We start from the raw sequence: 16,514 nt of genomic DNA, 5'->3' as shown, positions 1-16,514 counted from the left end.
TTGGAGGGTTTGTCAATTTTTCCTCAAAATTGTGCTAGTTGTTCTTAGTGTTTGTCTTTGTCTCTAGGGAAGAGAAGCTCCGTTATCCAACATTAGGTTGGATGTTTTTGTGATGATTTCTGGTTATATGTTTTGCTGATTCTGGGAGGTTAGTGGCAGACTCGTCTCAATGGCAGAATCAGTAGCAGATTCTTGTCTCTTTTCCAAAAGCTTTTTGAAGAAGGGGGCTTTCTTCTTTATTCTTTTTTGGATGGAGTTTGGCTTCTTGGTCGTAAACATTTTGTAGATCCATGGAAGGTCTTAGCAGTAGTAGAATGTTTTGAAGAATTTGTGACCAAAAGACAAGAATTAACAATGACCATTAGGGGAGAGTATAAGAATATTATAATGTTTCTTTAATGGTCATCTTAGTGAGGCATTAGTTTATTAGATAGTTTCTATTTTCCTCTTTAGTTCACGATTGTTTTTTAGAAATATCATCTTTGTAAACCTATTTAATGAGCTTTCATCTTCTCTATTTAATGACAACAATAACATCAACAACATCAATTTACCATAACATCTACATGGGCCAATAGTTAAAATTAGGGAGAAGCAAAACAATAACTCGATCATTCAAGAGCAAAAACCATCATGATGCATAAATTAATTAAATTGAGGTCTCTACATGGGCTTAGGTGAATTCCTTGTTGGCATTGAAGGTTTTTAATTCTTTTCTATTCTAACCATCATTTTTTGGATATTTCTCTCCATATGAGACGAAGTTGCTTTTGATATAGAAAGCAATATACTTGAGTTTGGTGGGTCTATGAAATAAAATATCCCACCCTGTTTTGAATTTTGAATTTTATTTGTTTTCTCATGTTTTTCTGATTTTGATCTGAATCTTTTGAGCTTGTATTTGAGTGTTTCGGTTTGGTTTTTATGAGTTTTTAATGAATTGCTGTTTTTGCCATTATGTGAAACAGTTATAGAAACATATAACATAAGAAATAACAGCAAAATATGGATTGGAATCAAAATCAGAAGTCTGATATAGTTCAGAATAGCAATACTTTGTTACTGAATTCAGTGATTTTCAATACAATGACATACCCAGTTTTGCCTACAATATTATGATGCATAAAATACTAATCGACAAGGTATGGATGCTGATTACAATCTGATTATAAACTGAATATAAATCTGATTTAATGGCAGAACTGGAACAATGATCTCTGTCCCGAATGTCTGAAATACTCCATAATCTTTAAAGGTTGGTACTCGGACTCTGAAGTAAGCACTCAAACCCTATGTACATCTTTAAATGAAATGCTATCAAGCCTTTTCTCAAACAAATATAAACCTGCTGCAAGCACCGTTCACGTCACTGTAGCATCACTGTTCACGATGCTGTAACAATCCTTCATCATTCAGTAAGTCTTCAAGATCCTTCACAAAATCATATCAAACCCAAGCCATCCATGTTATAATGAAAAATATGGCAATAACCCTCTGAATCTGAAGCAATATTTCTTGTAACTATAAATAAACTTCAAACTCTTTCTGATATGATTTTCCTTCTTTGAAACTCCAGCTGTTTGAAACTCCAAATGATTTAAACCTACAAATATGCTTGATGAACCCTGTATTGATTCACCCCAATGATGTGGAGTTGGCTTTTCCTTTAGTGCACTGATTTTCGAGGGTTTTTGTCCTCTAATTTCCTGTAAATGAAATTGAAAGCTTTTGAGCCTCTTAGAGTGAAAATAAATCAGCCAAACATATCAAATGACTTCCTCGATTCTCCTTTTGTAATCCTTTAATGAAGTTTTTGGAAACCCTATTTAAATATTTAGCATGCATAAGGGGAATAATAATAAAGTGTCTTGTTATATATTTTCTTCATTAATATAAAGTCACTTTGATATCCTTATATCTCCATATGTTGGCGGTCCATTTGGTACAATAATTGATAACTTTTTTTTAATAATTTTTTTTCATAAGCAAGAGGCCGAAGCCATATATCAATAGAGAAATAGTTACACAACCCAACTCAAGGGACACTGAGAGGATGAAGTTAGGTGAATGTCCGTCAATATTGCCCTTTTCGCATTAAAACCTTTGGATGACAGAGTTTAAAGCTATTGAGAGAGATTCCTTAATTCCTTAGTTAGCCCATCTGTTTGTGTGACCTGAAATAACACAAATAAACATCTAGAAAAACTCTATACTACTTGTTATGAGGTTTCTTAGAGAATCCTAAGAAAGACATATCTGCTAAACACATGGAGATCCTAAAATGATAGATAGCAAGGAATCAACAAACATAAAATTAAAATTAGAAAGAAACACAATATAAACATAAAAAGTGATTTAAGATCTTTCAAAGGGAACCAATTACTATTAAAAGTATAACAAGTTATTGCTAAATCTATTTTAGATAATAATTACTGAAGGGGACTGAAGTGAAGATTGAAATTTTATTTAATCAGTTGGAAGGGATTTATCAATCCCCATATTAGCTAGCTCATCTGCTCTCTTATTACCTTCCTGATAAATGTGGTTTATTATTATCTTGTTGAAGGATTTGCATAGTTCTAAAGCTATCGAGAGCTTTGCATCAAGCCTCCATTTAGAAAGAGCTCCTTTCCTAAGAGCATTAATAGTTATGGCCGATTCTCCTTCGATTTCTAACTTATTAATTCCCAAATGTTTGGATAACAAGAGGCCTTCTACTAAAGCAGAAACCTCTACCCAGTTATTAGTAACTTCTCCAATGTATCTTGCTATATTGGCAATTTCCTCTCCTTTGTCATTGTGAATACAACATCCTATGTCGGCTTTACCTGGGTTGCCTCTCGATGCTCCATCAAAATTTAGCTTGTACCATCCTTTTTTTGGAATTTTCCATACACATTCTACCCTTGAAGATTTACCTTCATCTACTCTTTTACCTAGAAAGAGCAGAATCTTTAACCCAATCCATCGTCCACACATCTTTCATCCCAGTAAGTCATCTTGGCGTGTTTGATGTTAGAATTAAGCAACCTATTATTTGTTAACTCAATAAGTGATTTTTCTATCTTTTTAATAAGTTGATTAATTGACATCTTGCTATCTTGAAAAATGCTTCTATTCCTCTCCTAAGGGGAGGAGATCCAAAGGCTATGAAAGATACTATTTGATCTTAAGAGAGGCCAAGACATCAACATATAGAGTATGGAGTTAGGAAAGGCCATAAGCAGGCCTAATTGAGAGCAAAGCCATTGCCAGCAAAAAATTGAACAAGGGCAATGAAGGAAGAGATGATGTGTAGTTTCTTCGTTTGCTTCACATAATGGACATCTAGTTGGACCCTGAAATCCAAACTTCCTCAGTCTTTCTGCAGTGAGGGTCCTCTGGTGAAGGACTATCCAAGAAAAGAATCCTACCTTAGGGAGACAAAACTTATCCTAACATAATCAAAGGGGAAGAATGCTTTTAGAAAAACCTTGAAGAGATTCTAAATACCTATAACCTAGTTTAGAAGAGTACTCTCCATTCTCACTTCTAGCCCAGATGAGGGAATCCCTCCCTCCTTTGAAAATTTTCCTCGAATGAAGAATTGATTTGAGGACATTTTTATCTTCTAGTGGAATATCCTCAGAATCTAAATCTTTCCATCTTGTTTATCCCATTGTCCTCCAAAGTCACATAATCCCTAACCTTAGATCCCCTTTTTTGATCCAAATTGGATTTGGATAGATGGAGGGAAGGATAAAGATCAAGGGCCTTATATCCTCCCCATGAGTTTGACCAGAACAAAGAATCGCTTCCATCCCCTAGATTCCAGAACAAAGCATCACTTCCATCCCCTAGATTCCATGACAAATTATCTTGTATAATATGCTTGCATTTCAACAAGAAATTTTAGAACCTTGATCCTTTAGGAGGATGAGTCTCTCGGAAAAAATTAACCGAATCTAGGGATGAAAGGTAGTTTTGAGTCAGCATCTTGACCCATTTTAGGTTGGGGAATCTGATCATTTGCCAAATCAACCTTGCTCCCAAAGCTTGCCCTTGAAGTTTGATATTTTTTATGCTTGCGCCTCAAACTTCTTTTGATCTACAGACTTGGTCCCAAGAGAGGAGGGAAAGCTTTCTTTTCTCTGCACTTCCTTGCCAAAAAAAGGATCTAAGGCAACCATTAATGTCACTTAGTTTACTAGTAGTAAGATCCATACAGGAGAGTTGATAAATATGTCGAGATGACATGACTGAAGAAACCACGGTCTTCCTCCCTACCGAGGATAGCCATTTGCCTTTCCAACCAGCCATTCTCTCTTTTAGTTTCTCTATTAGAGGGTCCCAAAGCTTTGATATATGAAGGCCAGAGTTTAGGGAGAGGCCTAAATATTTACAGGACAAAGTGCCCTTTAAAAATCAAGGGAAGTACATATTAGTTGTTCTGTGTTAGGATCAATATTAAAGAAGAAGATTTCTGATTCGTCTTTGTTAGTCGCTTGCCCTGATGCCTTAGTATATTTATTCAAGATACTTTTAAGAGCTAAAGACTCCTTTATTGAGCTTTCCTCATATAACATGGTATCATCTACAAAATGCTAATGAGTAGTAGGATCCTGGTCACTAGTTATTGGAATCCCTTTAATTTCCCCGAGAGAAATTGACCTTCCTAACGCATCTACCATTAGAATGAAGAGGAATGGAGAGATTGGGTCCCCTTGTCTGAGACCCTGGAAATACTGAAAAAACCTATCAGGGTGGTATTTACTAGAATAGACATCTTCAGGATTGAGATACATTCGAAGACTAATTTTATCCACTATTTTGAGAAGCCATATGCTTCTAGACATTTACATAAGAAACGCCAATCTACCCTATCATATACCTTACTAATATCTAACTTAATGAGCATACTAGGGGATCTATTGTTCTGAGTAGAATGAATCGCTTCCTGAGCTATAATGATACCATCATAAATAGATCTTCTATAGACAAAACTTGTTTGCTCCTCGCTAATGAGATTGGATAGAATCTTTTGAAGTCTAGAGGACAAAACCTGTTTGCTTCTCTGGATACTAGTTTTGGGATGTTGGAAAGAACATTTTATTGGGCAAATAGATTAGAAGTAAGCTCACCATTGTAGATATCTTCGAAGTAAGAGACTGCCTCCAAGCTTATCTCCTTGAGATAATTCTTAATGTTTCCATCTCTCCCTTTGATAGATGTAATTCGATTTATTATCCTTCTTTGTTTGGAACTATTATGAAAAAAATTAGTATTGTTATCCCCTGCCTCCAACCGCAACTCTCTCGATTTCAGCCTTTGAAAAAGCTCTTCTTTGGCAAAAACTTCTTCATATTGCCGCATAAGCTTTTTTTCTTCCAGGTACTTAATTTCCCCCCATTCCATGCTCCATAACTTCATTATTAAGGGATGCCAATTTTTCCTCCAAAGTTAACTTGTCCTCAAAGATGTTCCCAAAGAATTCTGAGTTCTACTCCTTCAGTTTTTGCTTGATTACTTTCAGCTTACCAACTACTTGGAATAGTTTGGAGCTTGAGACCACTGTTTCTTCCTACCATTATTTAATTTGTTTAAGACAATTTTCATCTTTAAGCCACATTGCTCAAATTTGAAAGGGCAATTACTAGGGCATTTATCCTCTATAACCTTAAGCTCGATAGGGTAGTGGTCTGATCCTGATATTGGTTTAACTTCAAAGAGGAATGAAATAGGGACAAAAGATAAGTCCCCATAAATAAGAAACCTATCTAATCTTTCTGCAATATTGCTAAAGCCTTTCCTTTTATTATTGCAGGCAAAGGTATTATTTGAACATATTATTTCCACCAAACCTAGCCTATTAACCCAATGAAAAATCTTCTTTGATGCCAAAGAGAGAATTGCTTCCACCTCGTTTCTCCTAGGGACGTAGGATAGCATTAAAATCTCCTCCACTAATGGATAGACCATCTTGTTCTACACTGAGACTTTCTTCCAGTTCCATCCATAGTCTTTACTTATCTCTGTTGTTGATTGGACCATAGATATTAAAAAGCTTATACCCAAAATTAGGTCTTATAGCTTTTACTGACCCGCATATCCAATTTCTATGAAATTCCAAGGACGAGATAGAGACATTCCTTGTATCCCATATCAAAGCAAGCCCACTTGAAGCTCCTTCTGCTGGGAGTCTCTTACCTCCCTCCAACCTAGAGATCTCATAAATTTACTGATTTCTTCACTATTTAGTTTAGTTTCTTTAAGAAGAATTATGTCAGACTTAGTGTTAGAGACGCAGCGCCTTAGGAGTCGCTGCTTGTTAGGGGTGTTGAGGCCCCTAACATTCCTTGTAACGATATTCATGGTGCTATGGAAAGGATCTTCCGCTTTCCTGCGTAAAGAATATCTGTAAGTTTAACCTGACCTTTAGCTACCCCATCTCTAGATCTCAACTCTTGCAAGGATTTCCTACTGCGCTTTTTCAACACTTTTGCACAATCTGGAGCTCCTTTGCTAGGGAGGGAAATTCGTAAACCTAAAGGTCCAAAGTTATCCTCCTCTATTTCCTCATTGATCTCAAAATCCCTTATTTCCTTATCAATAAGAGAGGCTATTTTTTCTTCCCCGAGGTCAAATTCCATAATTTAAAATAGATTTCTGCAACTTCACCTCCTCATTGCAAATCTCATCCAAAAACTGATTCATTAGATCATCCACTACCATGCTATTTAGAGCCTCGATTAACATATTGACTTCTGCTTCTTTTCGTTCTGGGGTTTCACTTGTATCTTCCTTTGATTGGGTTGGATTTATGGAAACAAACTTCTCTTCCTCTTCTTCCTAATCAGATTGGACTACTTCCTTGGAAGGAGTGACTTGCAGAGTGGTCTTCTACGAGGGGAACTCTTCTTCAACATTACCTGGACTTATGATTACTGATTTGAGGCAGGGAGGGCAGTCCCTAATCTCTCCTTCCTCCATCTCCTTCCTTGAATGGATCGAAAAATCTCAGCCTTTCTCATTAAGGAGATTTAAATGTTTAGATAATCTACCAAAAGATCTTGATGACAGACATCTTGAGGCGGAGAAACAACAAAAACTGGTTCTACTCTAAAAAGACCCTTAGCAAGTCTTGGATCGATAGAGATAATTTTACCATTTGCATAAATATCTAGGGTTTTGAATTCAACTACATTAACATCTACTCTAACAATAATGATTGGACTAGAGCAAGCAATATCAGCTTCTACCCACCCTACATATGATCCTAATTTACGGCCTATTATTTTGAGTGTATCTTTAACCATAAGTTCTAGCAGGAGATTAGGAAGAAGAATTGCTTTTTCTACTTCAAATTTTGCCGATTTTTTTGGATCAAAGAATGGGTTCCATTCTAGAAATTTTATAGGATAATCATTCAGAACTGGGGTTTCCTTGTATAGGAGCTTATTTCTTAGATCTAAACTATCACAAGCCAAATATATAAAATCATTTTCCATAATTGTTAGGTTGGCCTGTTTTCCTAGAAGATTTTAAAGCCAGTTAGCAATAGAACACACCTCCATATTGGGTCCTGTCCATCAGGCAAAAAGTCCTTGAACATAATTAATCTCATGTTCTAATAGGTAGATCATTTTGTGGTCCATTTTCGTTGCTTCCTTAATACGATTCAAAGTTTTCGGAGGTCCCTGAGTTGGGGAGTCCTTCCTTCTGTCTGATCTATAAGATTGGATTGGATGAGAATCAAATTCTGTTGAATCAATCTTCTGAAGGGAGCTGAAGGCATTAGATTGATTTGGACGCCTTCTTCCGTTATTTTTAGGAACCTAGCCACAGGCCTAAGTTTTTTCCCTCCGAAGAGTTATGATCTATCCTTCTTTGGTCTACGGGACCGGATCTCTATCCAAATGGTATTAATATATTAAATTCATACTTGACTGCTTATAGCCCAATTGAGCCAATGCTAGATCAGACTTTAATTAATTAAATCATCGAACTTTATGCAGTGCTGAATATCAAACCAACAACTAATCAACAGTCGCATTTAACATATTTGACACATACAATTCATATCTTAGTATTTATTATTTGCAATTTTATAATATGCCAGAGTTTCATTTTATATATCTTTTAGTGTCTAGTATTCCAAGTACTGTATGTTAGTCAACACTACCCCTTGCCACCCCTGCTCCACCGTCCCCCCGCTGGCCCCAAACTTAGGCCCTTTGTCCCCCAATCCCCAAGGGTGGTAGAAACTGTTTTTTTGTTATCCTGATTAGTGCAAATTAAATAGTAACATGTTCAGTATTAGATACACGCACACTAATTGAAGGAAGGAGCTTGCCTATCTTTAATGTTTTTTATAGGAACCCCACCTTTCTTATTCCATTCCTTTACTAGAAAATGGAGTATACCATGTCCTGAAATTCTGCACTGTTGGGCATATGCAGCACTAGAGTTTGTTAGCAATTTTCTTGATTGTAAATGAGTATTAAATATGTGAAAGGCAGTGATTGTATCCAAATAATATTTTGTGCCATGATCATTCTTTCGAGGTGACCACCTCAGTCATTCCATACTTCCCTTCTGACTATGTTTCACTTGTGTGTGCCAGATATACTTGTGTATAACTAATAGTCTAATATAATTTCTAATCGCTAGGCAGCAATACTCATTCTTTTCCTCTTTTTATACACATTTACTATTTAGAAAAAATATTATTCTCTCCATGGACTGAGAAAAATGGCTGCCAAAGAATATACATTAACTTCAAATATTTGCATTGCTATCTGTGGACTTCAAATATTTCCATTGCTTAGTGCTGAAATAATGAATTTTCTGAGATTTGATTTTTCTATATGAATAGCAAACTATCTTGAGTCTTGATGTGGCACACATTGTAATCATATAACATTTCAGAAATTTGGACTTGTGATCATTTTTATGCCTTTACTGTGTGCTTATGGAATGTTTTTTGATTTATATTTTCTGTTCAGTCCTTTTATAGGATATACTAGAGATACAACAGAAACGTAGAAAGAAGTTCAATTTTTCTGCAAGAAATCTAAGAATTAACTGGATCGGTTGATTCTACAGGATTATGAGTATGCAACTTACAATCCTGTGGCATTTGACATTGCAAATCATTTCTGTGAGATGATGGCAGACTACCATACAGGAACTCCCCATTTACTAGATGAAAAGAAGTATCCAGGTTTTTAATTGATGCTTGTTCTTTGTTTACCTGCTTTGGGTCCATATTCTCATTTTGTGTGGGGATATCTTTCTTTGTATTTACCTACGCATATTTCATTTTAATTGATATGAATTTTTTTCTTTTTATCTCATACATGCTATCAAGCATTTCATATACCAGAATTATGTGATGAGGAAGATTACCAGCATATTGAGTTTATGAAACTGAGTATTGATGTATTTTTTAGGGTCCCGAGGAAAGAACTTGAAATTTGACGTCATAGTCCTAGTAGCCTCTCATGCCAAATAGGTTCTAGGTCTTATTTTTACTTGAAGGCATTTTACTTGGTACAAATTTCTTTTGGTAATTTTTTGCATGAGGTGTGTGTAATTGTAAGAAACTGCAGCATAATTTATTTTCTGTGCATCAGTTATTTCGTTGCTTTTGTGGTGGCAGATTTTACAGAACGCTGGAGATTTGTTGAGTGTTATTTGAAAGGATCAGGTAAGTAGACAAGGCTTACCCTATCTTGACATAATTGTTGTTTCTTCTTGTGAAAATATTCTTGGTAATAATGATGAGATAATTTATCCATGAGTGCACACATGAATCACAACTTGCTAAACTACTCCTTAAGTTTACATAAAGAATTGATTTAAGAAGTGCTTGTATATCTCTCGAATGGTTGGTTCTCTGTTATTAAGGAGGCATCACCTTACAATAGATTTACTAATCTTTATTAAATTATTACTTACTAATGTCTTGCCGAATAATTTTTTCCATTCAAACACTTCTCTTGACATTCAAATTTAAGGTAAGCGTTAATCACGAAGGATGGCAAAAGTATTAGGAAAAAAAAAGCAACAAACCTAAAACTATAAAACTTTGGAATACACCATGATTCATAACACACAGGTATGAAGAGAATATGAACCATTTATCATTTCAGTACGAATAAATTTGGCTGTGAGGATCTGTGCACATTTGGAATATCAATAGATGCGCAAAAGCACAAATTGTGGGAATAGAAAGTCTGGGATGCATCATTTTAAATTGTTTAATATTTATCTATATTTACAAAGATGGAGACAAGTAGTTGAGGGTTGGATTGCTTTGCCAATACTCCCAATTCTATAAAGATAACAAACTCTTGAGACTTGATTGAAAATTGATGTAATTGCTCTCTATTGAAAGCAGTGTTTTTGCACAACAGCCAAAAATTCCTCTGTTTTCTGCCCCCAAACACCTGCTTCCTAGTGTTCTGCAAGCTGTCCTCAACCTTTTCATGGATCAATAGTGTGTAACTTATCTTCAGATCCTTTTTCATATCACTCAATAATATTTGGATTTTATTTTTCTTATATTTCTTTATTCATAAGATGAAACCAGTTTTGAGTGTTGTGTTGCTTAGGCATGCCTGGACCCCATGTCTGAGGGCAATGCTGGCCATGGTGGAAAGTTCTTTGTCTTATTTTTAAGACTCAAAACCATAGTTTCAGAGCGTGCTTTGCAAGCCCAAAAACCAACTCGGGGAAAACTCTGCAAAAACTTGGCAACTTAGAAAGAACTAAAACTAAAAATCTCCTAAAGAAACATATTTGGTTTGTAAAATTCAATTACAAAATGAATTAAATTAAAAATTGACATCTTGAAAGAGACAATGCATGGTTTTATAGCAAAAAGAGCATGTGGAAAACACAGTTTTACCCATTGCCTTTTGTGTCTATAAAATTGTGAGTTGAATTTATGAGTACTGGCCTAGAACAAAAATAGAGAGCACTTGGTAACTCGGGGACTTTGCAAATTATAGTCAAAACAAACTGGAGGTTTCCATTCTTGACAGTCGTGAATTACTTTTCTAAATCTTGGGAGCCACTACTTGGAAAATGGGCAAGTGAAGAGAGGGTGGCATCTATGTCACCATTCTCACATCTCTTCTCTATTTCTATTTCGTATTTCCTACTTCTATGAGAGGGATGAAAGCAAGGGAAAATTCTCTGATAAACAATGCAAGCTAGTAGCCATAGAGGTGGGTTCCAACTGTAAACTTCCGTCTTTAGTCTTCCAAATTCATCCAAATAATTCTGAGTTGGGTGAGATGGTTGTTTGAAGGTGGACTATCTAAGGCTGACCTTTGGAGCTAAATTTATAAATTTTGTGCCCAATGGCCCAACCTATGTGCCTGAATGTGCCTTTAGTGGGGAGACACCTTTTCTAGGGGCCCGTGTGTTGGGAGAGAGGTCAGCGATGATTCAAGGGCAAAGACTATTGTTTAGAACTTTAGTGAGGGAGAGGCTTCTGAAAATTCTTTGCACGGTGATTGCTAGTGCAACCATTGAGGGGACAAGCAACTTGGATGGTGCCAATCCACATGATGGTCAAGACCCAAGCAAATTGTCTCGAAGAAAACTTCTGTAGGAGGATCTGATTACATTATGTGCTTGATAGCAGTTTGATGTGTTGGGTTTGGAAAGGTTAAAACATTTTTAAAAATATTTCTGTCATCAGCTTGCTGTGCTGCATTTATATTTCGGATTGGTAGGTTAGTATTGTCAGCCGACTGGATTGTTGTCAGTGTTTCTGTAGCCGACGGGATGATTGTCGTCGGTGTTTCTGTATCCTGTAGCCGACGGGTAAATAGTTTGTAGCGGATGTAATGTTGTGGCCGACGAACTCCTTCGGGAAGGTTTGGCAGTAGTATTTATATCCCGTCGGGGATCGTTGTAAAGCATGCTCTATCTTCATATTTGATCTTGTAATTTTGTGGCATATGCGAATAATAATCTAAAGAGTTCTGCTATCTATATGCGTTCATTTATTTTACCTGTACGGTAAACATTTGGCATCGTTGCTCGATGGACCTGGTACGCAGGCAGGCGGATGGAAATTAAATGCCGAATCTGTTGAATAAAAATAAGAACATGGTGAAGGATAAAGATGAGATTTGCACAGCTTAAGCTAATTTAATTCTGGCATAGCAGGTAGAGCGCCGGAGGAGATTTCAGAAGATTGCCGACGGAAACAGGAGCGCGGAGGAATTGTTGGAGGAGACTCAACAGCGGGTGGAGTTGGTGGAAGAAGCACGGGAGGAGTTCTTGAATTTGTGTTCACCGAGGGAATAAAATTCAGATGGAAGAGCATCAACTCGCACGGCTTGCAGTGTCGAGGGAGCACGAGCGTGGAGTGACCTCTTCGTCCGGGATAGACTTCCGCGGGAAACAACTTCATAAGATCCTTCTTCTTCACCAAGGTTTGTAGCTGTTGAGATCGACGGTGTCAAAGAGTAGATCCTCGGAGTAGCAGAGCAGACCGCCGGTGTGGGAGTGCAGACCTCCGGTGTGGGAGTGCAGACCGCCGGTGTGGGAGTTTAGACTGCCGGTGTGGAGTGCAGACCTCCGGTGTAGGAGTGCAGACCTCCGGTGTTGGAGTAAATAGCGCCAGTGTTGCAGGACCCAGTAACGCCTCTACCAAATTCAGTTGTGATGGCAGGACCCAAAGAAAAACTGCCGAAGTTCAATGGTAATGGTACGATCGATCCCATTCGACATTGCAAAACATGTGAAACAATCTGGAAGGCAAATGTGATAACTGATGAAGACGACTGGATGAGGCAATTTCCGGCAACCCTACGAGGGGTAGCGATTGATTGGTTTTCGGATATGGATCCACAAAAGCTAAATAGTTGGGATAACATTAAAAAGGAGTTCCTGGCAGAATTCAAACTGTTGCGGGATGATAATGAAATCGTAGTAGAGATTTTCAATACCAAGCAAGGGAAGAATGAGACTGTTCGTGTCTACGTCAGGAGATTAAAAGACTTAATAAACAAAATGGAAAGCAAGCTGGCAGACGGACTTCAGAAAAGATGGTTCGTGGAAGGCCTCGGCTCAAAGTTGCGGAGGAAAATGAAAATTGTGCCATCGTCATCATACGCGGACGCTTATAATAGAGCATTGGACCTCGAAAGTGAGCAGAAGACAAAGAAGACGAAGACTGGCTCATTTGATTCTGATGACGATGAGCCTGCCGAAGACGATAGCAGCGACGATGAAGGCAGCAGTAAGAAAGTTCGTGCCCTACAAAAGGATATGATCCACATGATGGAGTTTAAAAACATGCAGAAGGAGCCAAAAGGTAGTGAGCTATGGTGCACGGTGTGTAAGACCGATGGTCATACTAAAAGATCATGTCCAAAGAACCAATTTTGTGACATTTGTCAGATCATGGGCCATTCGACAAAAGAGTTCCCCTTTAACATGAAGACAAGAGGATCTCCGCAGGTGTTTCTTACACAAGAGGCTTCCCCGTCGGGCAGTAGTGGAAATACAAATAGCGCAGGTGACACATCCGGAGGATATAGGAATAATAGCAGAGGGCAAAATAACAACAATGCAAACAATAACAATAATAATGGGAGCTGAGGTCGAACCTAGTATGATGCAAACGGACAGCCGATCGTTCAATGCCGAGCATGTAATTTGTGGGGTCATTTTGCGTGGGATTGTACAACAACAAACACATCCAAACTACTGTGCAGATGGTGCGGACCCGACGATCACAAAGATTCCAAGTGTCCAAAGTCTGGAGTAAACTTGATCACTGTCGGCACGGATGTAGAGAAGGTTTTGGCAATTACACGGAGGCAAGGGGAGGAAAAGAGAAAATTGGGGGAAGCACAGGCAGAAATTGTAAAGGCATCATCGGCGGGGACATCTCAATTGAAGGACATCACCGGCACCTTGGCAAGGAACTTCGCAGAACAAAACATTGTACGACAGATCTTACAAACGGAGGTACCGGTCAAGATAAGTGACCTCACAATGCCCCAATTACGGACGAGCATTCTAAATCATGCACCATTTCCGAAAGCAATGAAGGACACAGGAAGGGACAGTAGTGGAACGGCGACAACAAACCCAATGCTTCTGGCTCTCATGACGGGAAGACATCCGGCGGTCATCGAGATGGGAATTTTGGGAAAGGTCCTGACAGACACAATTGTCGACGGAGGGTCCGACGTGAATGTGTTATCGGAGGAGACCTGGAAGAAGTTGGGAAAGCCGACATTGTGGCCACTCGCATTCCAGTTGCTCACGGTAGACCAACATGGAATCAAATCGTTGGGAATCTTGAAAGCGCAATGGGTAACTATTGGAATGCAACCATTTTTATTGGATTTTGTGGTTATTCCATTGAAAAGAAAAGGATATGATGCTATTCTGGGATGGGATTGGTTGGTGCAAGCAAAAGTAAAACATGATTGGAAACAAAATACCCTATCAATGGAGGGCGGAGGCAAAAGATTCACAATTGACCTTCACATGCAAATGTTCGGCGAGGAGGCAGCATCGTCAGATTCTGAAAGTGAAGGCGAGAGTGATGACGAAGGAAAGAGGAGAATGGAACCAGACAAAGGAGGAGTATTGAGACTTGACGGAGGATCGAATGACGACAACCTGGACTCGGTGAATGGCCTTTTCCACTGGCAGCTAGAAGACTATGAACTCTTTCCAAGTTGTAGTATGCTAAGGGTCGACGTAGGTGATAGAAAAGAGGAAAATGAGTGTCTGAAGGAATACAAAGCAGAGGAAGAAGGAAAGGCGGGGAAAAACATACAGTCCAAAAAAAAGAAAGATCCCACTATTTGGTACACGGTGAACGGACCGCACAGGAAGACAAGAATGCATCGTACCTTGGTTCAGCCGGGGCAGTTAGTACTCAAGTATGACGGGCGCAATGAAATCAAGCTGGAGGAGTTCAAAGTCAGATGGGTCGGACCATACCAGATCCGAGAAGTCGGCGACAATGGAGCAATTAAATTGTCAACCTTGGACGGGGAAGAGATCCCTCAGGCGGTCAAGGGGTCCAAATTGAAAACATACTGCGCCCAGAAGATTTCATCACCGTCGTTGTCGTTGTCGAAGAAATCGTTGCAGAATGATCTGACGCTGTCGCCATCGCTGAAAAAGTCGTCGCCAAATGCTTTGAGGGATCCTTTGTCGTCGTCGTTGCAGAATGGCGATGCCTGGAGGCAAAATTGAGGTACCTCTGTATTTTTATTTTTGTCAAAAAGAAAAAAAAAAAATTGAAAAAAAAATTGAAAAAATAAAATCAAATGGAAAAGGTGCCTGCGGGAGGTGCTTCGCGGGCACCTGTCCGCGGGAGATGCTCCGCGGGGGTGTCAGTCGACTGGATTGTCGTCAGTGTTTCTGCAGCTGACGGGATGATTGTCGTTAGTGTTTCTGTATCCTGTAGCTGACGGGTAAATAGTTTGTAGCGGATGTAATGTTGTGGCCGACGGACTCCTTCGGGAAGGTTCGGCAATAGTATTTATATCTCGTCGGGGATCATTGTAAAGCATGCTTTATCTTCATATCTGATCTTGTAATGTTCTGGCATATGCGAATAATAATCTAAAGAGTTCTGCTGTCTATATGCATTCATTTATTTTACCTGTACGGTAAACAAGTATGCCATTATTATAGTAGTTTGTGCACTTACCATTATTAATCTGGGTAGGTCAGTGGTTATTTAGCCTAGTTCTGCTTATAATTCGACTGTCGAGGACCCTGAAAAATCCTAATTTAAATAACTCTATAGGTCAACAAGAAAGATAAATCACATGGCTATTGAAAATTTAGGGGTGTTGTAAATCTACAAATTGAATATATATAACTTTTTCTTGTTAGTACATTTTAGTTCTAGTCACATAACATGAAAAGGAAAAGCAAGGCTTAATGAAGCAAAGTCCTTTTGAATCATCTATGACTTCAATACAACCTAGACGAGGGAATATAAAAGAGAAAATCCTTCTTAGAATAAAAAGACCCATTTTGTCAAAACTCAAAAATAACTATCAACAAATAAATTGATAAGTAGGAGATATTTTCCACTCCAAGTCAAATTGTGATATTGCTATTAGGATTTAAGTTTTTTTTTACCATCCAACTCATTGATCCATGCTTCATGAGTAGTGGTTCACACAAACCCATCTCCCATGAGAATTAGTGGAACACTAAGCACTCTTTGCATCTAGGTGATGCTCAAGAGTCAAAGAGGTGAAGCATCGAGACTTCCCAAGAGGTCACCCATCCCAGTAGTACTCCAGCTTGACCATGCTTAGGTACGGAGTTTCCTCCATGGTTAAACCCACTCTTCTTGCAACCCCATTTGCATAGCCTTCAGCAAGTATTGTGCCTGCACCATTCATTAGAAAGCGCCTTAAGCTCAGCAAGTATTTTTCACCTATCTGAAATAGCAGAAGCCTGTCTTTTTTACTATCACCGATGTATTTGCATGTTTATTGTTTTGTGGACTAATTTGTTTTCAT

At 38.3% G+C, this 16,514-nt stretch overlaps 1 protein-coding gene across 1 annotated transcript in view; it reads left to right on the top strand.

Moving 5' to 3' along the window:
• The window catches only part of LOC149528163 (uncharacterized), an 85,493-nt gene that overhangs the window by 30,908 nt on the left and 38,071 nt on the right, over positions 1 to 16,514 (top strand). Inside the window, exons 4-5 of the mRNA XM_089809216.1 lie at positions 9,085 to 9,202; positions 9,641 to 9,688. Coding sequence (XP_089665342.1) covers positions 9,085 to 9,202; positions 9,641 to 9,688 — 166 coding nt within the window. The remainder of the gene's footprint in view (positions 1 to 9,084; positions 9,203 to 9,640; positions 9,689 to 16,514) is intronic.

The sequence above is a fragment of the Cupressus sempervirens genome, chromosome 11 (assembly GCF_028749045.1).
Source record: "Cupressus sempervirens isolate cs-2001-9-10 chromosome 11, ASM2874904v1, whole genome shotgun sequence".
In the NCBI taxonomy this organism is placed as follows: domain Eukaryota; kingdom Viridiplantae; phylum Streptophyta; class Pinopsida; order Cupressales; family Cupressaceae; genus Cupressus; species Cupressus sempervirens.
The sequence above is the reverse complement of the archived record's forward strand: the minus strand, read 5'-3'. Positions and strand labels throughout refer to the sequence as shown.